At 49.5% G+C, this 27,675-nt stretch overlaps 1 protein-coding gene across 2 annotated transcripts in view; it reads left to right on the plus strand.

The window, feature by feature from the left end:
- The window catches only part of LOC117002853 (gamma-aminobutyric acid receptor subunit beta-4), a 73,468-nt gene extending 47,794 nt beyond the window's left edge, over positions 1-25,674 (plus strand). Inside the window, exons 4-9 of one of the 2 annotated variants that reach the window (XM_033072340.2) lie at positions 1,829-2,049; positions 14,690-14,772; positions 18,683-18,820; positions 20,262-20,414; positions 23,023-23,267; positions 24,948-25,674. In XM_033072340.2, the coding sequence (XP_032928231.1) occupies positions 1,829-2,049; positions 14,690-14,772; positions 18,683-18,820; positions 20,262-20,414; positions 23,023-23,267; positions 24,948-25,325 (1,218 nt within the window). In that variant the 3' untranslated portion in view covers positions 25,326-25,674. Of the gene's footprint in view, positions 1-1,828; positions 2,050-14,689; positions 14,773-18,682; positions 18,821-20,261; positions 20,415-23,022; positions 23,280-24,947 lie in introns of both variants that reach the window. The other variant, XM_033072339.2, reaches the window with a different exon arrangement.
- Positions 25,675-27,675: the final 2,001 nt, after the last annotated feature.

The raw sequence follows: 27,675 nt of genomic DNA on the forward strand, positions 1-27,675 counted from the left end.
AGGGTCCTGACTGAAATGAGAATGTTTGTGCCTCAGAGAGATGGACTGGAGGCTTCTGAGTTTACAGCCCTTTAAAAAGCAGAGCAAAACAGCTCCTTGGCCAGAAAGCTGTCACTGTGTCTCTGCTCTTTTGGAGACAGCACAGCAAGTGACAGATACAGCTCTGTATCTGGTGTACTCCGCAGATTTACTCCGTGACCTTTCGGATGTGCATGTGGGTCTGGATTTCTGAATCATAGTTAGGTACCCAAAAGCTGGCATTATCCATGATGAGGGATTATTTGAGCTTGTTTTCAGAGGTGTTAATCAAACCTGGCTTTGAATGAAGTCTGTGGGAGAAGACAGGCAGGCAGATGCCTCAGTGCTCAGCCCAGATGTTGGTGCATGAGCAAGCTCCCACCAGCCCAGAGCTGGGATTTGCAGAGCAGAAAGGCTCATCCTGCAAATTCATGTGGTCAAGAGGATTCCTGTGGCACCACAGGGACTGCTTGGGAAGAGACAATGTGTCTGGGATCCCACCTGTTCTAATCATTTGCAAAAATGCTTTTTATTTAAGGACTTGGGGGAAAATCTCTGACTTCTGTAGGGTCACTGTCAACAGGACTTGTGCCTACAACATCCTGTTAGTTTAGTGCTATCTTGTTTATCCAAAAAATCTTGTCTCCCTGCCTATTTAAGACCTGTTGTGAGAATGTTTCCTGCCATTGGTGTGTACAAGAGTCCTTCCTACACTGCTTGTTTACCTGAGAAGAAGAAACTGTTCCATGATGTGGCACCACACTGTGCCTCTGAACAGGCTGATCCAAGGCCTCTGGATGTGCCCTGGATGTGCCCAGCAATGGGTTTGGTTTCTGCACAGCTACAGCCACCAAACAGCTTCTATAAAATTCGTGTTAGCAACAGTTTTAAGTGTCAGCTTTTCTCTATTGGACAGGAGGGAAGCAAGAGATCTCCGTGGCATTGTGCTAGCTGGGGATGGTTTGGGAATCACAGAATTATTTAGGCTAGAAAAGACCTCTAAGACTGAGTTCTACCTGTGACTGAGCCCTGCTTTGTCAGCCTCTGAGTGCCATGTCCAGCTGTCCCTTGGCCACCTCCAGGGCTGGGGACTCCACCACCTCCCTAGCCGCCCCATTCCGATGTTTAACAACCTTTCCCATGAAGAAATTCCTCCTGATGTCCAAATCCATGTGGAGTTTTTCAGGGAGCTGCCCCTTTACCAGTGGCTCATGCTCCACTGAGGACAGATTTCCTCCCCATATGTCCCTTCCTGAGCACCACGACGAGCTCCCAGCTCAGCTCCTGCAATGAGGCAAGTGCTGAGAGCTTGTCACAGCTGGCCTGGCTCGACCTTGAAACCTTGGCCTCGAGGTGAGGCTCTCCCTGTGCCCTTTGGAATGGCCTCAGCTTCTGCTGAAAACAAAATTGGCTTTTACCAGCAGCGTGGTGACGAGCAGTGCCCCGGCATGCGTGGATGGCATTTATGTGACCTTTATGTGAGGGAGGTGGGAGAACAACCCTGCAAGTCTTTGCTGGGCAGCCACTGATGGCTGACACCCTTTGGTGCTCCTGAACTGCTGCTGGTGGTGCTGGGACAGCAGGAGTGGGATGGAGTTTTGTTTGATTGGAGTCATGTGTTTTGTCCCCTGGAAAACTCCCGCTTGCTCCTATTTTCACAGAACAAATGGCAGCACACACCCCTCCAAAAAAACCCCAAAAAACCCCAACAAACAAAGTATTGGAGGTGTGGACCCAAACACCTGGGTGCCATTTGGGAGGGGTGTTGGAGCTGCAGTGGCCCAGGCTGACGTGTGCCTGTTTCCCCCAGGATTACACCATCACCATGTACTTCCAGCAGAGCTGGCGGGACAAACGCCTGGCCTACAACGACCTCCCTCTCAACCTGACCCTGGACAACAGGGTGGCTGACCAGCTGTGGCTGCCTGACACCTACTTCCTGAACGACAAGAAGTCCTTTCTGCACGGGGTGACAGTGAAGAACCGCATGATCCGGCTCCATCCCGACGGCACCGTCCTCTACGGCCTCAGGTGAGCCCAAGCTCGGCTTTAGCGGCTGCTGTCAAAGCCACACCTCATTTAAACTTCCAGAAATACTCTGGTAAGGCAAGGACCCAAAAGATACTCAAGTGCTGCAGGGTTTTGTGTGTCTGTTCTATCTCCAAGCTGGAAGTGGCTGTTTGTTTGAGGCCTCCAACATTTCCTGTGCTGCTATAGATGGATGTTGGAGAGGGGAATAGTCTGCTCTGGGCGTTTCAGGTCACTGTCATTCATGTTGCATAACACTTCCATTTGAAACACTCATTTTCAGTTGCTTATAATTTTCTCCAAGTTTGGGCTATGAAGATGAGCCTTTGTTATTGTGGTATCCAAGGTTAAATTTCTGCAGCCTTTTAGTCAAACCACTTCAGTCATTTTTTGTGTTCAAGATAGGTTTGTGTATGGTTTAAAAAAAATGTCTGTTTACTAGAACAGTTCTGAAGATGGAAGCTTGAAAATTGATATCTGTTAGGAGAGTGGTCCTGAGTGAGGACACCTTTTGTGGTGTCTGGAACAAACTGACATAGTCAAGTCCAAGGCCTTTGAAATCTCTATGCTTGTGGGAAGAAAAGGTTGGTCTTACTCTGTTACCTGGTGTGAGAAGGGGTGAGGTAATTAGCTTAAATGGAGAGGCAGAGGGCTAAAAGGCAAATTTGCAGCTCCAGGATGCTGTAGCTGAAATTCAGGAAACAATTTTTCTAACCCTGTGTTTGTTCACTTTATTTCTAGTATGTTTTTTGGTTTTTGTTTGGGTTGTTTTTTGGTTGGTTGGTTGGTTGTTTTTTTGTTTTGTTGGGGTTTTTTGGTGGTTTTTTGTTTGGTTTTTTCTTTGGTTGCTGTTGTTGGGTTCAGTTTGTTTGGTGAGGGTTTTTTGGCAATTTTTTATTGTCTGATTTTTTTTTTGGCGGGGGGGGGAGGTTTTGTGGTTGTTTTTTGTTTTGTGGGGTTTTTTTTCCTTTTCAATTACCAAAATTTGGCTCTTTTGACCTACCTCTACAAATATTTGTGATAGCATCTCTGGGCTTGTGTCCTACTGCAGCAAAGGGGGAAGAAACACCTTTCCCCTTCAGAGAGGGGACACTCACCCTCCCCATTACAGTATCAGCTCTTGTGCTGTGTTCTGTGGCCAAGTGTGATTGCAGGATTATTTTACACCTCTCTGAGTGGCAGGGCTGTTTTGGGGAGGGTAGGGCTGGCTGAAGGCATGGCAAAGGCAGAAAATCATCCTGCCAAAGGCTGCTGTGCCCTGTGCTGTCCCTGGGAAGCCAAAGGAGCAGCAGCCACTGCTGGTGCTGAGGGACAGCCTGGGGTCCCTGGGGTCGTGTCTGTGCTGTTTTCTCCTTTTAATTAATGAGTGCCTTCTGCTCCAGGCCCAGAGACCACAAAAGGTGCAACAAACCCAGCTTTGTGACCCTGCTGTGCCTCTCCCTTCCCAGGACAGGTGCATCCATCTCTGTCCCTTGGGCCAGTGATGTTGTTTGGCTGAAAGTGTCAGAGAGCCCCAAGCTGGCTTTACTGACCCACCAGAAAGACTGCAGCAGTGCCACAGCTGTCTCCCCCAGATTTTCTCATTGTATTAGAGCAGGAGTGAAGGCCAGGCAAGATGTTTTGACTTGGGGGCAGGTAGGAGTATAAATTCAGGAAGGAGGGGGCTCAGGCTGCTCTTTGCTGATCAGCCCACCTGAGCACAGAGCTGCCTCCCCCGGGCTGTGGGCCATCTCTGCACACACCTGCACAGCACAAGTACAAGTGCTGGTGTATTTTTATCAGCTGCCATTTAGTCAGCTCCAAGAAGGAGCAGTGTGAGCCCAGCAGCAGGGAGAAGGCAGGGGAAGCCCTTGGAGGGTTTGCACTGGAGCTGGCTGGGGCTGGAACCCTGTGCCAGCTCCTCGTGCTCTTCCCTTCCCATCCCAGCTCCCTGCAATGACCTGTGCAAACTGGAGAGGAGAGGAAAATTGCACCCAGGCCAAATGAAAGAAAATGACAGCTGTTTGCCTGCTATTTCCAGGGCCTCAGTAAGAGCCCTGTGTTGGTTTGACTTTTGGCTGGTTTTCCTGGAAGCTGCTCCCTTGCCTCTGGAGAAAATGGCAAAGGCAGGAGTGAAGCTCTGGGCAATGGCAGCTCCTGCTCCCCCAGCTGTACCTCAGGTCAGGATGGCTTGCTGGAAGCACTGGGGGTACAAGCCAGGTGTCCTGAATGCTTGAAATCCCTCTAGCTTCGTTCACAGAGGTAGGAAAAGGATTTCTTTAGGGCTGCTTTCTGTACTGACTCCTGCAATTTTGCTGAAAACAGGAGTACTAGGTCCAGTTTTTTCCAGGTGCAAATAAGGGTGATCCTACTCAGAAGTACCCAGCAGGTGTAAGCAAGCAGGAAAACAGTCCCTGAATATTCACCTGTGTTCCCCTCCTCTGTAAACATGCAGCCAGGCTTGCCCTGCCAGCAGGGAGCGAAGGGCAGGTCTGCCCTGTGCTCTGAAAGCTGTTCTTGTCTTGCATTTTGTGGAGGAATTTGTGAAATGGAGTCACCCTGGTGGCACAGGGCCCAAGGAGTCAATATCTGCTCCTTTTCCTTTGTTTGCCTGTTTCCCCCAGCGAGATCCCACATCTCCTGCTCCTCTCCTGCCACCTTCTCGCCACTCGCTTCCCCCTCCTCTGAGCTGATCCTGTAGCAAAGTGACTCAATCCTGCTATTTGTGGCACAACACTCATTTTTTTTCCAGCAGGCTCTGATGTCAGAGAGCAGGGAAGGATGACATCCTGGCAGGCCTCTGCCTTCAGCAAGTGTTCCAGGGAGCAGCAGGACCAGGCTCAATCCCTGGACCAGACCCCAGGGTCCAAGTCAAGGCACACCCAAGCCATGAGTAGTTTCTGACTTCTGTGATAACAAGAGCAGGCTCCAGATAACTTGTTTGCATGGGTAAATGAAGCCCTGTAATCCATTGTGAAAGCTGGGAGTCAGAAAAGCATATTCTTCTTGGTTTTGGTGGAATTAGCAAATTAATGGTTGGAGGGAGTGCAATACAGCTCCATCTCAGGGAAGCGCTCGACACAAAAGCTTACTCCAAAATTAATTCCCACCGGGCTCAGATTAAAAGCTGGTTGCCAGGTCTCCAACAAAAGGAATGAATAAACAGCAGCAGAGATGCTGGGATGCAGGACTGGTGTTCCCTACCCCCTTCCCCACCCAGTTACAAATCCCAGAAGGCCAAACTGAGCCCTGAGCCAGCCCAGAGGGCACTCCCAGCTCTGAGAGCAGCAGGGGATGGAGGATGCAGGAGGTGTGACCTGGCCTGGGCTCACCTGGGCCCTGAACACCTGGCTGGAATGAGAAATGCCTGTGAGGCACAGGAGGGATGTCCACCCATGGTGGGGAACAGGGGAGTGCTGAAATGATGGGGAAATTCTGCAGCAGAAAGGGAGGCTTAGAGGTGCTACCCACAAAGACAAAGCTGCTGGGTGGTGGAGGGAGGTGGATAAACCAGTGAGGAAAAGCTGGATAGCACTGGCTAAATTCATTATATTTTTCCACCTAATGGTGCTTTTTTTTTTTTATTTTTGTCATTAATTGCATCGGTCCCATCAAATTTTAAACAAAACATTAGGGAGAAATTTTTTCTAATTTTAGAAAAATCACACCAGAGAATGTTGATGTTTCACTTAGGTTGATATTTCCCTCACTCTTTCGAGCTGCTTTACAGCCACTATTGATGTTTGAGTAACAGAATTACTGAGGCTTTCCCTCGACCTCCAGACACTGGCTGGAGCCCTGCCCCAATATTCAATAAGCTTCACATTATCACACATTCAAACTACACATTGGTCTGGGATTTTTATTTCCTTCCCCAGATCATGCAGCATCCATTTGGTAGTGAAACAAGTCGACACTTGTCAAGTGCTGACATCACCAGCATTTTCTGTCTGTTTTCAGAGACCTAAAAATAGCAACCACTGTAACAATGCTGAAATTCTCCTATGGTAATTGGGGAATCGTATTTGAAACCAGCTTTAAAACGCCCTTCAGGGAAATCTTGAAGCCGTTTGGTTTCATTCTAATTAGAGGCAGAACTGGATTTTTGGCCAAGCAGGTGATTTGAGGAGGCCAGGCTGCATCCCTGGGCTGGTGGGGAATTTGGGATGCTGGGAAGCAGGCAGGGAGCAGCGTGGACCGTGCCTGGCTGGCGAGGAGCCCAGGCAGTGTAAACTGAGCAACTGGAGAACTGCAGAGGAATTTGGTGGTGGAGGCAAAATCCTGTGTGGAGGGAAGGAGGGATCTCCTCCTGCCAAGTGGGGGTGGTGCTGGGGAACGTGTGTGAGGTGGGGGATTTTATTCCTGGCCCTGGTGATGTAACGAGGTGTGCTTGAGGATGAGTCAGTTCGGGAGCACGCAGAGGTGCCAAGACACTGTGGGGCTCCCAGCCCAGGGAGTGCTCACCTGGGGAGGCAGAACCCTCTCACCAGTGACAAAAAATCCCTCAAAGCAAGAGGGAGAGAATTGCCATGCTTCAAACCCCTCAAAATGTGCAGGTTTAAGCTGAGAGATGCTGGGTGTGTCTGCTCTGGCAGCTCCTAATTTCTGCTCCCCTTGGTGACTTCTCACCAGCCAGCTGCTGCTGGGGGACCCATCCCTCTCACTGCTGAGCCACCTGGGGACCAGACCTCACTGCTGGGCAGGCTGATGTCCAACATCCCACCTGATGGCCCATCCAGCCTTGGGGACGCTGACAGAGCCCCCCCTGCCACCCAGAGCCTGCCCTGCCTGCTGCCCACAGCTGGGGCTCCTCCTGGGGCTTCTCCACAGCCCCCATCCCCAACCTGCCCCTGATCAGGCTCCAGCCCTGGAAGTGTTGTGTTCCCCAGGTCCCAGCCTGGGGTTATTTAGTTCTCCATCCAATAGAAAGGTTTCTTCTGCTCCTGTCTCTCTTGGAGCTGCTGTCTGCAGCCATGTCCTTGTTTTCTCCACGGGTGTTCGTTGATTTTCTGCAGAGAATCTGGCCTGATGGGTTAAGACAGGAGTTTTTAACACCGAGGAGTTTTTTTCTGTACTGAGACCACTGAGCAATTTTCTTCTCCCATCTCACAGGCCAGCAGGGAAGAAATCCACTATTTTTGCTTCCCTTCTCCTCCCTGAGAGAGGTTTGTCTGGAAATGTGAGAGATGATTCAGGCTCTACCCTGTCTCTGGGAGCTCTGCCTGCTCCCTCTGCAGGTTAGGCAAAGGCAACAAAAATCTCCCCTGTGGCAGCTGGGGTGCAAAAATTGGGCTCATGTCCATCCATCCATCCATCCATCCATCCATCCATCCATCCATCCATCCATCCACTCCCTTGGAGCTGATCCTGAAGCTTTGTCCTGCTCCCACTCCCAGGCTCTGCCGTGGGCCAGCTCCCCAGCACAAAGATGTGGATGTTGGAGAAGAGTTCTTTAGATGGGTGAAGGGAAATCAGGGTTTAATTAAGAGCTCAGCTCCCCAGCTGAGGTTAAGGATAGATCCTCTCCTGCATTTTTGTCTCCTAGGGTTGGCATGATGGATTTAACAGGAAACACTTGAAGAAAGTTTAAAATTATGATATTTCTCAATACTCTTAGAAGCCGTGGAAGAATAAAATAGGGCAAAGCAGCAAAGCCAGAGCTGCTCCTCCATCCTTAACGTTGCAAGAACAGAGGCAGGCACCATCCTGGCTGGAATTGCTGCCTGTGCTGCATCTCTATGAGTCTGAGTTGTCTATTAGCAGAAACAGAGGTCAGGGAGCATCCACTGTCTCCTGAGAGAGCTGGTGTGCCCTGAACCCCCAGCTCACCTCTTCATCTTCCTGCATATCCTGTCCCAGCCACCACTCCCTGGCTGTCCCTGGGCTTTGCCTGTTCTTTGCCACCTCCCACGGGTTTAAGTTTTGCTGTTTTATTAATGCAACTCATGCCAGTCTGATGCTCATGAAGGGAGATACCTCTGTTGAGTGCAAGTCACTGATATCTGAAACAAGTGTGAGAAAAGAACCTTTTGAAAAGTGTTCCACCTCTCTCTTGTCCCCCAATTCAGCTGGCAGCTGGCCAAATGCACGGTGCATTTGGGATGGAATAAAAGGGCAGAAAACAAAACCTTGCAGTCAAGGCAGCTCAGATTTGCGCTCTTCCATGGTGGAAAAATGGTTGGTTAGGACGAGTGGTACCCTGAGTTCTAGTTTAGAAAAGCTTCCTTTTGCTCTCCCATCTGAGTGCAGTGCACATTGTTATTTATCAAAGGATGCCTATGCAAGCACAGATGCTTTTGGAAACAGAGTGACCTTAGCAGGATTGTGCCAAGGCTTGTGGAGTCAGTTTTAGGCAAACAGACACAAGGGGAAAATATTCCATATCCTTGCCTTGTTCTTGGTTCAGTCATGACCTCCAGGAGTTTGCAAAGATCAGACTGTGTTAAAAGAATGGCACAATTCACCACGGGTTTATAAATCCCTCCAGGCCCTTGGAAGTTTGTGCTTACTGCCAGGCAGAAGGTGACATTTGCCAGCATGTTTTTATGACTGACTTTGAGGATGTACAGAATAAGAACTCGGTTTTGGTTTTATTCCCATGTTTAGCAAAACAGTAATTTTGCCTCTCTTTCTACTCTTAGTCACCAGAATTCCCGTAGGAGTCTAACTTGCCCCATGGGGCGAGCCTGAATAAGTCCTGCAGAACCTGAGCTTCCATCCCTTCTCCTTATTGCTGCAAACTGCTGTGAGCTTTGGGAGTCTGCATCCCGAGGGGATGGGAGCATCTTTAGCTTCTCAGGAGACCTGGGATCCAGAAAGTTGCAACTTAAATGTTTGTCTTTGGCTGTGAGAGTGTTTGTGTTGGTCCCTGCATCGTGGCATTTCATCCATTGCTGGGAAATGGGGTGAGGTGCTTGCTGTCTCCCCTGGAATTAGAAAGGCAGTGGTGGGGAATTTGTGCTGTTCCCCTCCTGTTCTCAGCCATACTGAGTTTTAGTCAGCGTCTTTTCCAAGCCAATGGTGTCAGGGAATATTGCTGGACATGAACATCAGTGTGCTCCACACTCTGTCTGTTTTCTGCTTCTGCTCTGTGTCCATACACAGACCCTTGGGCATTCCCCAGTTACAGCCCAGCAGAGGCTGGTGACCATCCCCAAAAGGTTTTCTATATGCAGCCAGACCCTTCCTGTGGGGCAGGAATTGAAGTGTAGACCAAGGCTGTTCCATGCCAGTTGAGCCAGGCATTTTTAATTTGCTGGGTTAGACACAGTCATGATGCACAAGTTTATTTTGTGAGGATGAGCTTTAAGGGGAAAGCCACCCAGTCACTTTAGGAATGCCTCAAAGGCAGTGATCCTCTTCTCTCTCCCACTCAATCCTCCTTGGAAAGCCTGGGCTTGCTCCTTGTGCAATCAGGCCACATTTTGGGGAAGGATTCTTTTACCCCTCACACTTGTGGCTGGTGAGCTCAGTTCCCCAGCTCTCTGGGGATGGTGCAGAGGATGGATGGGTGGCTGAGGGCTTTCAGAGCCTGCAGCAGAGGAGATGTGCCTGGGGCAGGAGCTCCCCTGGAGGTGGCCAGCACCAGGGAAGGAGGAGGAGGAGGAGGTGCAAAGGAGACCCTGGACCACAGCAGGGTTTAATGGCAGCCTGGAGCTCCGTGCTGCTCTATGCCTGTGCACTTATATAATCACTCCAAATAAGACAGAAGAAGCCATTAATAAGTAAACAGTGATGAGGAGGATCAGAGGGGGAATGAAATGGCTGGTGGTGTTCATGTCAGAGAAGTGAAATATTTGTGGAGAACTGATGGTTTGCAGCAACCTGAGCGTTCCCTTTGAGCTGCAGCTGTGCTGGGGCCGTGCTCTGGGCTCGGTGCAGAGCAGCAGTCCAGGTTTCAGCACCCTCCCCTTGCCAGCATCTGCTTTGGCATACCAGCTGCAAGAGGGCAGAGCTTTCCTCATGTCAAACCAGGCACCCAGAGCTAGCCCTGGGTGACTTGGAGCTCCATGGGTGTTTTTCCAGAGCTGGTCCCTACCTCTCTGGGGATGAGGGCACTCTCCAGAGTGAGGGATCCCTGTTGCTTTGGCTTCTGCTTGATCCACTCGATGCTGGCAGAGAAGGGGATCTCTATCAGCCTGCCTGAGCTGCTCAGCATCTCATCCACGTCCCTTTGTCCCTTTTTTCGGTTTGGTGGTTTTGGGAGGTTTTTTGTGTTTGTTTAGGTTTTTTGTGAGATGCACAGTGCTTTCTCCACAGCCCAGTCTCCCCCAGATGATGTTTGCCTGCCAGCTGTGCAATGCAGTAGCAGAGCAGTGAGGCCTTGGCTACTTGGATGGCACAACTGCCTCCAGACCTCAGGAGAAACAATTAGGGCTGAGGACATGAATATATTTATGGTTTTTTGTGGGGAAGGAGCTGTAAAGGTCAAGAACATGAGGGGCTGACCCAGAGGCCTGTGGGGTGGGCAGGGATGGATTGAGGGACAGAAGGGGAGCTGGAGGTGCTGGGGCTGGCCAGGGATGGACTGAGGGTCAGAAGGGGAGCTGGAGGTGGGCAGGGATGGACTGAGGGTCAGAAGGGGAGATGGAGGTGGGCAGGGATGGACTGAGGGTCAGAAGGGGAGCTGTGGGGTGGGCAGGGATGGATTGAGGGTCAGAAGGGGAGCTGGAGGTGGGCAGGGATGGATTGAGGGAGGGAAGGGGAGCTGGAGGTGCTGGGGGTGGCCAGGCTGGGTGTGGAAGGCGCCGGACGCTCGGTTGGGCGCGCGGCGCGGGAGAGCCGCTCCCTCCACGGGCAGTGTCTCTGTGAATCGCCGTCAAAGCAGATGAAATTTCACACCACACCAATTTCTGAATTTGAAAGGGGAGGGAGGTGGGTAGAGAAGCAGGAGAGGAGGAGGGGAGGGAGAAGATGCAGGCTGGCCGGGCGCCAGCGCCTCATGCTAACGCCACGGGGAAGGTGGCATCCTTCCCTGGATTCCCTCTGCTCCCAGCTCCCTGCTCCCTCTCGCTGGCTTCTGGAGGCAGTGTGCTCTGTCTAGAGCTGTTTACAGGATGGTGGTTTGTTCCCTGTCTCATCTCCCTGCTCACCCAGGGAGTATCCTCTCCTCTGCTTTCCCTATTTAACCTCTCCTCCTCTGGCTCTTCCTCTCCAGGCTGCTTTACCCCGTGCATCATCCTCCTCTCTTCCCTTGCCCTGCTGGTCTGTGCTGTACTCTCTGCTCTCCTTTCTGCCATCTCCACTCCTGCCTGCCTTACTTGTGCTCCTGCCATCATCTCTCCTCATTTTCCCACCTCTTTCTTTCCTTCCACCTTGGTTTTCTCTTAACCCTGCTGAGACAGGAGCTCCTGAGTGTCAGCCCCCCATCCCTCCCCTATCCTGTCCTCCCCACACAGCCTCCCACGTGCCAAGCAAACCCACCCCTCACACAAGGTAATTCATTTATACCCATGAAGGAATGAGGCAAAGGTTGGTGCTGTGCCCTTCTGGACCAGAGGTGGCACGTGCTGTGACCCCAAAAGGTCACTGGGGTGACAGAGTTTTGCACCCCTTTGACTGCCAGAGGTGCATGGAGCCTCTCATCCCTCCATGAGTCCCACCTGGCCCTGGTACAGACCACCAAAGGAGCTGGAGAAAGCTCTCCTTGGCCCCTCCAGGAGCAGGTGGATGCTGAGTCTTCAAGCAGGTCTATCAAAGGGAAGTTGGTGTCCAGGGTACTTTGTAAGGTGTAAAATCTGAAGAATTAAACACCTCCTTCCTCTCTGGGATACACCACTTGCTTTATCCCAAGCTGGGCTGGTTTGTCAGGGTTTAGGAAGCCCAGAGGCAGGACCTGACCTGGACCTGGTGCCCCAGCCCAGCTGCCTCTTGAATCTCGTTCCACACCTGGGTGGTTCTGCAGTGCTGGTGTCCCTGGGCTGGCCCTGGGAATGCTCTGGATCAGCAGGTGGCTGCAGCCTGGCACAGCTGGGCCACCCCTGCTCAAAAACCACAACAAAGCCTGACATGGTTCCCATTTTACCTGCCCAAGCAGCTTCATATGGGCAGATCACCCAGAGTTTGGGATCTGCATCCAACTGGGGTATCTCTGGAGGATGCTGAGCTGCACAGTGGGGATACACCTGCCCTTTAATTGGAAAGAAGGAAATCATCTGGCTTTTTGAGGACAAATGTCCTCTTAATCTTGTTTTTCTCCTTTCTGTCCTACCTGTCCCTTCCTTTTGAATCAACAGGGCTGAATTCTGCCCTGATGTAAATCTCTGCCAATACAAATGGGTGTGATCTTGCAAAAATCATTGGAGTGGCTGTGGATTTCTGCCAGCTGCCAGTGCGAGCAGGGCTTGGTGCATGGAGTGTGGTGGCCATATCTCACTGTGTCACGCTCTGCATTTCCAACCAGCACTGCAGGTGATAAGCAAATCCTGGCGAGAGGGTCCCTGTGAGCAGAGCAGGAGCCTGCCTGTGCTTTCTGCAGCCAGCCCAGCCAGCCAGCCTGTGATTTTGGGATGGACACTGTGCAAAGGTTTTAGCCGCGGGGCTCCACAAATGGGGTGGAAAATGTTCATTTAATACGTTTTTTGCATGTCACACTTGAGGGAGAAGAGGGAAGCGCGTCTGTGGCCGCGGGTTCCCAGGGGTGCAGTAGCATCCTGAGTGGATGCTGTGTGCGGCACAGGGGATGACTCATCCCACTCCTTGGTCCCAGCTCCGTGGGCTCTGCACCTCCCACCCTGGGCTCTCCTGCCAAGCTTGCAGCTCCCCTTTTATCTGTCCCACCACCACAGTGCCCAGTTACCCCAGCTCAGCAGGGTTAGGGTGGGACAGGTGTCGTTTTTCCAGCTAGAACTGCCAGCTGGGAGGCTGTAAAAGCAATCCCCGCAATGGCAAAGCCGTGGTGGTAATTTTTTAAGTGGTTCCTGTCCTGTTGTCCTTCTCCCCACCCTGAGCTTTCTCCTCCACCCCAAATGCATTACGGATAAAAGGGTTAAGAGCTCGCCTGGGCCCCCTGCTCGGAGAGAGGGCAGTTGCAGTGTTGTATCTAGACCCAGTGAGGATATATATAAATTCCCTTCGTCTCTTCGAGTCTATTTATAGCACGGCAGGCAGTGGCAAAGGCTCTCCTCAAGGCTTCATCTCCTACAAACAGACTTCACAGACAGCAGAGAAGATAAATTTAGCACACGAGATTTCTTAAAGAGCCAGCAGCTCTGCGGGGCTGCCAGCCTGCCCTGCCACAGCCCTGCCCCGATACCCCCACTGGGGCAGCCTCTTCCCCCTTCTCCTGTCCTCCCACCTTCTCCCCCTCCTCCCCATTTCCAATTTTATGTCCAGCTTCACCCACATTCTCCCCTTTTCTGCTCTCTTTTTCTACCATTGATGTTTTTTGCTTTTTCTTTTATTTTTTTTTTCCTTCTCTTTCACTGGTTCGCCATCTCATCCTCCCTGCTTTCTTGTTTTTCTTTTTTTCCCTCTCTTTTCTCTCTCCCAGGCCACAGGGCTCACAAGATAAAGCTTTCTAGTTAACAGTTCACTGGTTATGCCTACATAGTAAAAAATGTGTAGCTTGATTAATGCCTTCCAGATGGTTAATTGAAAAAATAGGGGGAGAATGCAGCAATCTCTCCCCCCTCTCAGCGCTCTGCACACATCCATTGCACGGGAAGAAGACTGCATTGAAGGGTGAGGGGAGCACTAGATTGCAGAAATAGGGGCAGCCTGTTAACTCCAGGGTGGTGCTGCCATGCTGGGGAGTTAACTCTGTCCCTGCCTCTCATCTCTCCCACCCCAAAATCCCCCATCCCAGAGCTGTACTGTGTTTTTTCCTGTACAACGTGCAACACACACAGACCCTGCTGGCATCCCCAGCTGAACCTGCTCTGCTCTGTGTCCTCCAACACCCCAAAGCAGCACCCACCCTCATCCTCCCCCCATGTTTATTTTTTGGGAGGTGCACACACCCCACACACATTCCCCATGTCTCTTTGATGACCAGGCAATCATTTTTGCATGAGTGCCTCTTTTAGCAGGGCCGTGGAGCGGGGGGCTCTGCCAGAGGGTGCTGGGTTTTTGGGTTTGGCTTTGGGTTTTGGGTTTGGCAGTGCCAAAGTGGGTAAGATGGAGGGGAGCAGGGATGGGGGGGCTGTAATGGGGGGTTTGGGGTAACTCATGAGGAAGGGGGTGATGATGTGGTCACTGGTGTGTGATGGCATCAATCCATCCCCAGCCTCACGGACACGAGCCTGCTGTCCCCCTTCCCATGCTGGCAGCCTCTCCTCTTCCCCCAAGCCCGAGCTGTGCCTGCTCCCGGGTTCTTTGTCTCTCTGCAGGGAGACAGAGCAGAGCACAGCTCCCTCCCCACCCCGTGAACAGAGATGTGCACGGCTGACGTGAGTCGCGGAGGGTTTGTGCCGTGCCATTGGGGGTGAGCCACATCAGCCCCCCGCCCTGCACACCTCCCACCCCGGATCTCCCTGGTTTCCAGGGAAACAGCGGCCCCAAATGCTGCCTGACTTTCATTTCTCCTTTTTTTTTTTTTTTTTTTTTTGGTAAGAAAAAGCAGACACAACAGATTTTTATATATATATATATATATATATAAATTTTTTTTCACTTTTTTTTTTTTCACATATGTATATTATTTTTTTCTATCTTCTCCTTTCAGGATCACCACCACGGCCGCCTGCATGATGGACCTGCGGAGGTACCCTCTGGACCAGCAGAACTGCACGCTGGAGATCGAGAGCTGTGCGTATGCCTCGGGCACATCCCCTCCACACTGGGCCACCTGCTGCCACCCACCCAGCCTGACCACAGCTCCCTGCCCCTGGGGATGCCTCCAGGGCTGCTACAGCACCAGGCTGCCTCACCCAGGGGGGATATTCCCAGGAAAACGGAGCTCTGGCAGCAGGTTGGGCTGTAAAATCAATCCCAGGAGGGTGGTGGAAGCTCCCTTGGCCTTGAGGAAGCCCTGGGAAGGTGTTTCTGCTCATGGCTGGCTCCTCTCCGTGTGGGAGGTGACCCCCAAGCCCTCATCCCTGCCCGGATGCTCCCTGGACTCCATGGAAATCCTCTTAGCTGTGCTGGCAGGGCAGCTCCAGCTCTGCCTCATGAAGATGCACCTGGTGTCCCTGCAGGGCTGCTCCAGAGCAGCAGAGCTCGGGCAGGGCTGCTGCAGCCTGGTGCTCGTTATTTGGGAATTCCTCCCTCCACCAGGGAGGTCCCACAGCCCCATGGCTGGGAGCTGCCATGCCCACGCTGGGATGTGCAGGGTCAGGGGTGGGAGCGAGGTCCTGCTGGGGCACACACACCAGGACATCGTTTCTGCCACTCCTCAGCAGTCTGGGGACAGTTTACAGCAGAACCAAGAAAACAGAAGGCAGGGAATTACCCACAGTTCCCCCGTTGGATTTTGTTCTTAATGGGTCATGTCAAGCCAATTTGTTCATCAGAGCTACATTTGCTCCCAATATTCCTGAGACCCAGGCCGAGATGAAGAGATCCAGTCATTTCCTTCCTCAGAGCTTTTGTCTTTTACACACTTGCACATTCGCAATCTGCAGGGCTCCCTTTTCTTTGCTTCCACCCGACTCTGGAACAGCAGTCCTTTTTAGGGCTGAATTATAAACCCAATGTATTTGAAAAAACAAAACCCACCCAAACTTCGGATAAAAAGCTCTTTTCTGATGCAGGGATGCCAAGTTTGGGAAGCAGCAGAAGGGAGATGGGTTCCCCTGCCCCACAGCACCTCAGGGCTCTTAGCTGTAGGAGATAAGCACTGCCTGTTGATCCCATCCCTGCCCCCCAAAAATAACCCTCACCACATACACCCCTATCTGTGTGCAGGATCCAACAAAAGCCTGATGAGGCAGGCTGCAAACAGGCTGCTAATCTGACATTTTAAGACGTCACATCAATACTTTTCGATATTTCAGATGGAAATGACTTGTCTTTGTGAAAGTTCGTTTACTTTTTAGAAGTAAAATGGAAATTTGGTTTTCTCTTTAAAGCTAGAAATCAAAGCGAAGCATTTATTTTTAGACCGAGCAACCTTTCCCTTTAGAAACACTTTAAAAAAATGGCTTCATGAAAAACATGCTCGATTTCATATTGCATAATGCCACAATAAAAAAATAAAAATACAAGAATTGGTACCCAACACCGGCAGGTCATAGAATAAATGGAATAGAGCTAGTTAACTGTGAGATCTCCTAAAATTAGTTACCGTAATTTGACATTTTCATTGCTGATCAGGAAGTGAAATTGAAGTCAGTGCTGTTAAATTTGTGGATGATGAAGATAGCAGCGTGCGGGGCTGCGCGTTTGGATCCTCCCCAGTGGGAATCCATCCGGAAGGGTTTGGGCAGAGCCAAATGCAGAGCCCTGTGCCTGTGTGCAGGACTGCAGGGCCATCCCAGGGCCCTGGAGCCACCCTGGAGGTGAGGAGGGGATGGCAGCCCCGGGCACCACAGAGCTTCTGTGGCTCTGACACAAAGGGCTGGAGCGAGCCCTGTTATATAAACCAGGGGAGCTGTGAGTCAGAGCTCGGGACTGAGCGGCCTCTGAACATGTCCCTGAGATGGGGAAATGGGCTCTGCCTGTGTGTGGGTTCCAAAATTTAGGGGGGAGGCTGAGAAATCGGAAAGATGCTGAAAAGTGGTTCAAGGGCTGGAGCAGATGTTGTGCAGTGAGAAACCTCAATAGCTCAGGTTTGTTTACTGCAGAGGAGGTGGCGAGGTGAATTGTTTACAGGCTGGGTTCACCCCTGCAGAGGGGGAATGCTGGGGGGAAAGGGCTTGGAGACCTCCTGGAGAAATTCAGAACAACCATGGGAGCAGAGAGTCTGAGCCAGAGAAACTGAGATGTGAAATCACACACAATGTTTGTGAGCTGGGAGGGTGCTGGAGCTGCTGGAATCATCTGTCTGAGCCAGAAGAATTGAGATGTGAAATCACACACAATGTTTGTGAGCTGGGAGGGTGCTGGAGCTGCTGGAATCAGCCTCCAGCAGGACTGGGGGGATGTGAATGTTTCCTGCTGGTTCCAGCCCCAGGGCTGAGTGATGCAAACACCAGGTCCTGTGCACAGAGCAGCGTGTGAGGAGGATAACCCCAGGCTCCTGAAACCCTGTGGGCTCCAAGGTGTGAGGGTTTCCCTCTCTGGGAGCAGCTGGGGGAGGAGGTGGAGCCCTGGCTTAGCTGATTTCCACCAGCAGCAGATGTGGCATGGCATTTGGAAGATTGGGTTTGTATTTTAGCACCCATGAATAAGCGCAGCAATGACTGAGAGTGCAGGATGTGGGCTTGGAGAGAGACTGCACAGTCATCAAATAATTCCATTTGGGAAGACACCTCGGGGTGTTTCTGGTGCAGCCTGCAGCTCAAAACAGGGTCAGCTCTGAGATCACACCACACTGCTGAGCCCTTTGTCCACTCAGCAGCTTCAGGCTGACGCTGCCCTCAGAGGTTCAGCTCTGATCTGGGCTAACCCTCAGCCCTTATAGAAGAATTTCCCCTCGGTGGTGCCTTCAATAGCTCCTCATTGCCCTGGTCCCAGTGCTGCCCTGGTGCTGGAGTGCTGGCACTCTCCTGAGAGGCAGTGAGCCTTGCTGGCAGGGTGGGAGGCTGAGCCAGCCTGCTGTGCTGCAGTGCAGCTGCTGAACACGAGCTGCCTGTGGGCACAGGTGAGGCTCACCCTCCCAAACCTGCCCACCCCAAGCTCTAACAAAGCCAGGCTCATCTTAGAATGAAGCTTTACTTAGAATCTGAGGCCACCCTTGTGCAGCAAGGCACAAGCACTGTTGATTTCAGGTTGTGCTGAATCCTTGCCACAAGGACAGGGCAGGGCAGTGAACATCTGGTGGGTGAGGGGTTTCATGGTTCCATCCCCTGGGCCTCATTGCCCACAAGTCCAGAGCACCTGGGCTCACATTTCCAGCCCACGCAGCCCTGTCTGCCACGTATATTTTGGGGTTAAAGCAAGAAGCTTGGCTGAGTTAACAAACCCATGGCTCAGAAATGCAAGGGATGAATATCTGAGCCTGACTCCCCTTCCTCTCTTCTCCCATTCCTGCTCTTCTCAGCCAGCACGTGGTAAAAGCAGCCCCCAGCCTCAGAGACTCTGCTCACCTCTTGGATCTGAATTTTGACTGAGAGCACTTAGAAAAGGGAGCTGCTCTGATCTTTAAACTTCTTTTCAACTGCTGCTGTAGATCATCTTCTCTCTGGGAATTTTTAATACTGAGCTGCCCTGTTTACCCAGTCCCACCAGCCTGTACTGTGTGGTCTCCCCCTCCTGGTAAAAGGAGGCAGTTTTCAAAAAGCAAAACGCTGTGTTTGTTTGGTGCATTTGACAGAGGCTTCTGGTGCACAAGTCCCTGTCATGTCAGCCATGGAGATTATGTGGTGCAAGTCAAGGCTGGATGGGCCACGCCTCACCTTTTTCTCCTGAATTCTAGCCAGAAGTGGGAGTTCTGGCCAATTTTCCTCTTCTCCTGGGGACTGTATTGCCAAACTCAGCTGAAGAAGGAAAGTAAATGAGCAGGGAGAGGCTGGGTTTGGCGTGGGCTTTCTTTGGGACCCTTTTCAGACCACCTTAGTGCAGGTGGAGGTGCAGCCTGTGAGCTTAGCTGTGCCTGTGTGCTCCTTCCTCCCTGCAGATGGTTACACGGTGGATGACATTGTCTTCTTCTGGCAAGGGAACGACTCTGCTGTCACAGGGATGGAGGTGCTGGAGCTGCCCCAGTTCACCATCATCGAGCAGAGGCTGGTCAGCAGGGAAGTGGTCTTCACCACTGGTGAGTGTCTGGGGAAGGGATGTGTGCAATGGGCAAACCTGTGCTGATCAGCTGTCTAATCCCTCTGATTCAGGTGCTGGGGCACTAACTCAGGATCTAGGCTTCACCTTGGGGCTCCTCTAAAAAAAAAGTGTCTTCTGCACCCACCAGCTTTGCTTTTCTCTTTCTTTTTTTTTTTCTTTTTTTTTTTTCCTTGTTGTCTACTTCTCTTCAAAGACTTTCAGGCTCACTTTCTTTGCTGCAATTGTTTCAGTTTCTTAGTCAAAATAATGACTGAGCTCAGAAGCTCTTCAGAAGGTTCTCAGCCTTCATCTGATTTTTATGTGGTTTACATCTGGGTCTCAAAGCTAATGTAGGTGCAACAGTAAGGAGAAAATATATCCACTGAGAAGCAAGTGGGCTATGAAATGATGCAAACCCATCTGTACATGGCAATAAAAAGGTTTGGAGAGAATACCTGGGACCATTCAGATGCTGCCAGCTGGAAAGTTGGAGGGGGTTGGATTTTGGTTGCTGGTCTGAGGTGGAGTTCACTGCCAAAACAGCACAGCACACACTTGTCATTAAAAAATAAAAATAAAAAGGTGAAATATTGTGTTCAAGCCATGTAAGTGGCACATGATGGTGAGAGAACAATACCTCCTTTATCCCAGCCTACATCCTTGATGGTTTAAAACCGCTGTTTTCTTGTCACTTCAGCTGCCAGCCAGGGTTACACCCATGTTTCAGGCTCCTGTGTTGCCTGAGGGACAGAGGTGGGGAGGAGGAATGGCTTGGACTTTGTCTCACAGCAATGAAAGAGGCACAGCTTTGTCCCTGTCAAAATTAGCCTCCTCCAGTGGAAGGACTGCAAAAAGTATTTATTGTCCTCACTATCCTCACTAGGTTTGCTAAAAGATTAGGAGGAAGTTGCAGCAACTTGAAAATGATGAAAAAGAGACCTTCAGATTAACTAACAGCACTCTTATTTGCATATGAATTTGCCCAGTCCAACCATAACCCATTTTTAGAACAGCATGGGAAAAATATGATTCAGATCTTCATTGCTGTTTGGAGGCAGAGCTGGCACATGAAACATTGGAAAATCATCTCGTGGCACCCAAATATAGGGTTAAAGTCTCCTGTGTAAGCCTCCATCATATTGGCTGGCACCATAACAGCAATTCCAGCTCTGAACAGCCATTCTCCCATGCTGGCTGATATAATAATGTGATTTATGCAGTTCCTTTCTTCTTAATACTCTGGGAACAGTGAGTAGATTCTGAAGAGACCCCTTGCAAAAACTGACCAGTCTGCAAAAGCAGCTGCAGAAAACAGGAGATTTCTCATTATTCCTGCCTCTTGAGAACTTTTTCCAGATAAAATTTCAATTCCTAACCCAAGCTCCTAGCACAAATACCCTTGCCCTCCTCTCAAACCCAAACCTCCTTTAATGTCTCAGGTTCGTATCTGCGCTTGTCCCTGAGTTTCCGGATCAAGAGGAACATTGGTTACTTCATCCTGCAGACCTACATGCCATCCATCCTCATCACCATCCTGTCCTGGGTCTCCTTCTGGATCAATTATGATGCTTCTGCTGCACGAGTGGCACTGGGTATGGACCTTTTTATTATGTTTTGGAGGTGTTTATTTGAGAGACATCAGCTGTAACAAAGAAAATCCCTTTTCTTTATGAGGCAGCTATTAAACAAGACTGTCAAAGTTGTCATCCTAAATGGACATAATTTTTTTTCTGAGAATAACTTTCAATTTTCCATCAGAATAGTTACTTTTTTGTGTGTTTGTTTGGGTTTTTTGGTTTTGGGTTTTTTTTTTGCTTTGTTTTTATTCTATTAGTATTTCCCAAACTGGAGTCTGTTTTATTTGAATCAGTAAAAGTCCTACCAATATTTTTTTGGGTGTGAGTTTAAACTCTCTAAACAAAAACGTAGATGGTCACTGATTCTCAAATATCTGGGACCCAGACATGCCATGAGCTCCTTTGCTCTGGTTTGCACTGGTTTTTTCAGAAGAGAAATCTGGGCACCTCTTTGTCAGCAGGAGTGGTCAGTTGGGTGATTAATGATGAGGCTAGACAGCCAAAAAGTTGTATGGGAATGGTTAAAAGATGAAAGAAATAAAGGAAGGGGCATTGCACATTTTTGTGATGGCTCAGAGCCACACAGACACTCATGGAGACCTCCATGGCCAAGGCCAATGTGAGACAGCAGTTGAAGTCCAAGCTCTTCTTTGGCACATGCTCCCCTAAATAGGAATGTTTTCCTATAAGAGGGGAAAAAAATGAGGTCTTTTAAGCAACAGAAGGGAAGTGGGGGTGGATGGCAGATGAGGGTTTTGAAGGAGGAGCAGGAGAAAAGGGGGATGGTTGGCATTTGAGAATGGGGCTGTGCAATATGAGGGAAAGTTCAGAGGCAATGGAGAGGTGAGGAGGGAGCAGGGCTGGATCTGGGAGTGGGACAAGGCTCAGGTAGAGCTTGGGTCTTACAGCAAAGTTTGGGGGCTTTGAAGTAGCTCCAGGAGAAAGAGTTTGGGAAGACTCAGAGAAGGGGTGGGTTGTACACAGGTGTAAAAGAGGTGATTTGGCTTTGCCTGCTTGGAGAGGCTGGAGCAGGGAGGCAGGGAGGGAAGGACTTGGTAAATTAAAAGGGTGAGTTGCATTGGCAGGACTGTAACCAGAGAGGGAAGGAAAAGAGACCATGGCAGACATTGTGGAAGCACAGGCAGAAGGGTGGAGGTGAGATGCACAGCTGTTCAATTTCTGCTGACATCTGGACTCAAGGGAGAAGACAGAAGAAAAACATTGTAGATCAGAACTGCAACAGCTCTCCCTGAACTGTTCCTGACAGTTCTTGACTTAACCTATCCATAAAAAGCTCCAAAAAAAGAAACTCCACAGCCTCCTCTGGTCACCTTGTCTCCAGATTTACCTGCTGACACAGAGCCCCTCTTTGCCCTGTCTCCATTGCAATTTGTCCACTTCTTAATGGAGACATGGAGAGCATTCTCGTCTCCCTTTCTTTGCCTCAGATTTCTGTATATTTAGACTACTGCCTAAATATAGACCATATTGTGTGTATTTAAATATATCTCCCTGCTGTTTACCCAACTGAAGGCTAATAGTTCTTTCAGTCTTTTATCAAGAATGACACCAAAGACAGAGTGAGGGTGAAGGGGAAAAAGGACAAGCTGAGGTCCAGGGTGCACAGAGCCATCACTGCAGAGGTGGGGCTGAAACCACAGGGGCAAATTAAGGCCATGGAGATCATTAGAGCTGCCACCAGAGAGATGAGGAGGAAAAAGGAGACAAGAAGATCAGCAAGGCAGTAAGAACAGCTAGAGAAGCAGAAGAAGACGAGGTTGAAGAGGAAGAGTTACCACCCACAAAAGAAGTATGAAGGGTTATTGCCATCTCTTTGGAGCTGGCAGAAGATGGTCAAAGAGGCAGGTCTGAGGCTATTCTGACAGTCCAGAGAAGGGAAGAGTCTGAGAAGAAGCTGAAACAGAGGAGTGGAGCTGTGAGAGTAATCATAGTGAATCAGGCTTCTGGAACTGAGTAGATGGGGACAAAAGTGTTCACAAAATGCTTATTTAAGATGCAAAAAATGTGAGGAGGCCTAAAAAGGAGAGTGTGAGAACCATGGGAGGAATGTGTACAAGTGATAATTGATGTAATGAATGGTAAAGCTGGTGAGAGGAAGGTGGGAACTGATGGGGTCAAGGACAGAAGCCTACGAGGCAGGCAAAAAAAGAGAGTGCCATGAAGAAGTTCACTCTTCCTCCAATTGATGGCTTCGGAAAGACACAGCAGTTTATAAACTCGTGCCAAGGATGCTGAAGCATTCCACAGCACACAGTGAGTTCATGAAGGAGAGAAAGGGGAGGATAAGAGGGTAAAAAAGAGCAAAGCTGAATGTTTTCTACAACACTGAAAGAGGGAAGATCAGGGGGACTTAAAGAAACAGGGTCCAGAGAGTGCTGATCCCCATCATGGTGGTGATACTCAGCTTTGACTCTTTCTCCAGCTGTTTGCTGCTGGTTCATTTTCTGCAGCAATTTGTAGTGGGCGTGTGGGCTTAGAATAAGTAGCACTGCTCCCACCCCTCCTGAGGCTGTCCAGCTGGAAGGAGGGATGTGGGGGCTGAGAATGGCCCTTGAGGAGGCCATCCCCCGTGGGTAACAGAGCTGCTGCCCTCTCCTCACAGGGGTCACCACGGTGCTCACCATGACCACCATCAACACCCACCTGCGGGAGACGCTCCCCAAGATCCCCTACGTCAAGGCTATCGATGTTTATCTCATGGGCTGCTTCGTCTTCGTGTTCCTGGCGCTCCTGGAGTACGCTTTTGTCAACTACATCTTCTTTGGGCGAGGGCCCCGGCAGCAGAAGAAGCAGAGCGAGCGCATCAGCAAGGCCAACAACGAGCGCCACCGTTACGAGGAGAAGAGGGTGAGAGAGCAGGTTTGTCCTCTCCTTTCCTTGTGCAGGAGAAGTCAGGCTCTCCCCTGGGTGAGCTGCAGAGCTCCTCGTGAGAGATGAACCCCAGTGTCCCTTTTCTGGTGATTTCTGGGAATTTTTCCTGTGTGATCACCCTCATTCAGTCTCCTCAGAATGCTCCTCTTGCATGGGGCAGGTGTAGCCAAAAGTCCTTCTGTGGTTTTTGGTCCTCCTGTGTTGGCAGAATCACACTAAAAAATTTGCTGTAAGCACAGGTGGCTGCTCTTTCCACCCCAGCAGCAGAGGACAACGCTCAAATGCAGCATGTTCAGACCCCACCATGGCTATTCTCACCAAACTCTGGGGAAAAAGAAAACTCTCCAACACCATCTTTTGAGTATTAATGAGTTAGGCATTACTTTATTCTGGCCAGGATGTGCAGTGGAAACCATTCCAACCATGTGTGATTCTTTACTAGAAATTTCACATATTTATATGTTTAAAAAAAACCAAAAAAATTCTCATTCTTTGATTCTGCATTACACAATTCTCAGCATTTGATCAATTGGTTATTGATTCCTTCACCTTCAGTGCTATTTTTGGCCCTCGTTCTTTGGCTCTCTTATCAATCTTTTCCCAGCCTGGGAACCTGCCAGCAGTTTAATTTAATATCTGTTAATGTCTCTCTATCTCCTGTGTATCTTCTGGCTCCTTCCAGCCTGTAGATATTAAGCTCTCAGAGTCTAGGAACCTTCTTTTTGATGATTGAGGCCTCACCCAGTGAGACTCAAACCTTTGGTGAGCAGAATCTTTTGAAGAGAAACCTCAATTTCCCTCCTCTTTGGCAAAGGCGAACCAACCCATGACTAAAGTTACTTTAAAAATGGATAAGTTCTATGTTATAAATGAGAAACAAAAAGTCTTGGTATTCAGCAAAATTTAGATTGCTTTATTTTATATAGACAGAGCAAAGCAGCACTGGGAACATGAGGGGTCACTGCTCACTCCATGCTCCGTTGAATCTTGGTTTGTAGCCTCTTCTTATAGCATGGTCCTTCATTATAATGGATAGTTTTTTGTTTTTTGCTGTCATAATTTTGCCAGGCAAGCAGTGGTGGCCGAAATAAACATCCATAAAGCCTCTGGGCAAGAGTCAGTCTCATAGATAACCAATAGATAACCAACAATTCAGTTCCTGGGTTTTGGGGTGCAGTGGTGATGGTGGCCAGGGTCAGACCTTGTCAGAGAACCCCCTTTAATGTGGCACAACCATTGCTGATTGAAAATCCATACAGAGATAGATAAAACCAGCAGAAATCAGGAAGTTCTGGTCTTTGTAGCTAGGCAGTCATTGACAAAACAAAGGCAGGAAGTTTGATTTTACAAAATCTATCGGACCATTGGAAAGTCTGATTTTACGAACTGGTAGTAGATACAAATTATTTAGAAAACAATATTCATAACAGGAGAATTTAAAACAGCATGATTTAATCATATATTTTCCTCTATCAACTGTTCATGCTTCACTTCAGACCTTAGTACTCTGGTTTATACAAACCCCAATACTTTTACCATTAACACGAATCTTTTATCAATTATCACACTATGTAATTTCCAGCCGTATTTTCTCCCAGAAATCTGTTCTGTGCCCAGGACACCCCAGTACCTCTGTGTCTGTGTCCCCCACTCCAGGTCGACCCTTACGGCAACATCCTCCTGAGCACGCTGGAGATGAACAACGAGCTGCTGGCCACGGACATGATGAGCAGTGTGGGCGACTCTCGAAACTCTGTCATGTCCTTCGAAGGCTCAGGAATCCAGTTCCGCAAGCCGCTGGCCTCTCGGGATGGCTTTGGCCACCACCCCAGCCTGGACCGCCACGTGCCGCTGAGCCACCACGCCGCCGCCCGCAACCGCGCCAACTGCCGCCTGCGCCGGCGCTCCTCCAAGCTGAAGCTCAAAATCCCAGACCTGACAGACGTCAGCACCATTGACAAGTGGTCACGGATCATTTTTCCGATCACTTTTGGATTCTTCAACCTTGTTTACTGGTTGTACTATGTAAATTGATGCCTGCGGCCTCCCAGAGAGATAATAGGGACAGACACTCAGACAATGACAACACGGGAGTGTTGTGGTCTTTGGGGTTTGGGTTTTACTCTTTACTATCATTGTCATTTATTCCTATGGTTCATTAGGTTTATTCTGAGCTTACTCTTCTCTTTTCAGCACATGTAGAACCACGGAGTGTGGGGTGGGGTAAAGGGAGAGAAAGGTACGGGAGGGGTTTGGTTTCAGGGAGGGATGTGTTTGTCTTGATTTTGGTTTCCTGCTGAAGGACTTAAACCATTGTAAAAAGAAAAAAAACAAAAACAAAAACAACAAAAATCTTTAAAAAAAAGAAAGAAAAAAAAAGAAAAAAAAGACAGGAAAAAAAAAGAAAAAACATACAAAAAAACCCTAAAACCAAGAAAAGTTAAAAAAAAAAAAAAGAGGGGGGAGATTTAAAGAAATTGAGTCAAAAACTGGTGGGGTGATAGGTTATCTTTGGCTGTGCTCACTAATGCTCTATCCTCACTTCCATTTCACTACTGAATTTCATCTTTCACTTTTCAGTCTTATTATATATATTTTTAATCTTCCTTCTGTCACCGCTCTTAACCCCTTCAAGTTTATTCTTTCATGGATTCATGAGATGATGGGGTTTCATTCTCACGCTATGAGATTTTTCTTTTCTTTTTCTCTCTCTCCCTCTCTCTTGCTTACAAGCCTAAAATAATCTTTTAAACCAACAAATAAAAAGAATATTTATTTTGGAAGAGCTGGGAAGGGGGGGAGGACAAGGCAATTATTTGGGAGGGAAGGGACAACGTGGGGTTTATGGGAGGGGGGGAGGAGGGAACTTATCAAAACCAAGGCACATTTGCAAGATGCCTTTTTCCACCTTCAGGAGTTTGCAAGCTGTTTTTCCTGTGTGAATGTGCGTGTGTGGAGCATCTGTGTGTGTGGGGCACGTGTGTCCATGGGTGTGTGTGTGTGTGTGCAAGCATGTTTTCTGGGGAGGGGGGGCTGGGGAGGGGGGTTTTCTAATATCTTTTGTAGAAAGAGAACACAGATGACATTTAACTGACTGGCAGTGTGTTTTGGGGAGGGAATAGCAGGGGTTTGTTTGCTCATTGCAGCTTCACCAGGCGGGAGGTGCCAGCTCCAGAGGCAGAGCTGGGGAGGCAGAGTGTGCAAATGGGCACTTGCTGAGGGGAGAGGGAGTGGGGGATCAGCAGTAGGGCAGGGCTGCTGCTCACTGCTGGCACCTGATCTCCAGGAGAATGAGCTGATTCAGCCCTCAGAGGAGGGGTTGTTCTTTGTAATTCCCACCCTGCATCTTCCTTACTGAGTCTGGAGAGAAAAGCAGCTGCAGGACTCTAAAAATTTAACCCTTCTTCCCCCCCACCCCTTATGCCAGACAATGGATTTACACTCCAGCCCTCTGAGTGACCATAGCTTGCATCAAGGTGCAGGAAAGGCTGGATGTCATTAACTTTGTTATGTTTCAGGATGAACAAAGTAGGGAAATGACAATGATCCCCTTCTTAAGAAGTTCAGAAGTGAATGGTGGGCTGGCAGCCTCTGATCTGTGCTGCTTCTACCAGGCCTTTATGTCTGTTAAGATATCCAGAGTGTAGAAAAAAGCACCCTGTGCCCTTCCTTGCAGATGATGAAGCTGAGGATGAGGTAGAGTCTCATGGAGCATCATCCTGTTGGAAGATGATGGTCTCCAAAGACTGGGCAGGGTGAAGGTTGCAGTGAAAATGCTGCTTGGTGCTTGTGGAAGCCCTGAGTCTCCAGGAGCTTCCGTTCCTGAGGAAGGTACAGGAGGGGAACTTGGCCTTGGACAGCAAGGCCAGACTTTTCCAAAGGAGCCAGTGACTTTCAGGAAAATCACTGAACTCTTGGCCACTTTGGCAATCACTGATGATTGATAATCTCCCTTATAATATTGATAAAAGCCATGAAAATGTTAAATTCACAAGTGCAAAACTTTAACCCTAGGGTCATTCTGCCGTTCCTGGAGTAATGATGAGAACCTTGTTCTTACCTGATAGAGTTCTTTCCTGTCAGACCCACTGACACCCACACTGCCCTTTATCCAACCATCCTTTCATTTTCCTACTAGCATTCTCCTCCCTTTTCCTTAATTCCCATTGCTTGGGAGAGCAGAGTGATCCTCTGAGAGCAGGGAAACTCCTGTTTTTCAGATGATGCACATCTTTCATTCACTAATTTAAGTCTGTACAGTACTGTGAAAATGTGAATCACTACAGGCCTGACCTAGTAACACTGAAGTCTGGGAAAGTTTTGCCTGGACTCGGCTGAAGCAGGATCAGGCCTCATCAGAGTAATTAGTGTTATTTTTATATCA

Source organism: Catharus ustulatus, chromosome 14 (genome assembly GCF_009819885.2).
Source record: "Catharus ustulatus isolate bCatUst1 chromosome 14, bCatUst1.pri.v2, whole genome shotgun sequence".
Taxonomy (NCBI): Eukaryota; Metazoa; Chordata; class Aves; order Passeriformes; family Turdidae; genus Catharus; species Catharus ustulatus.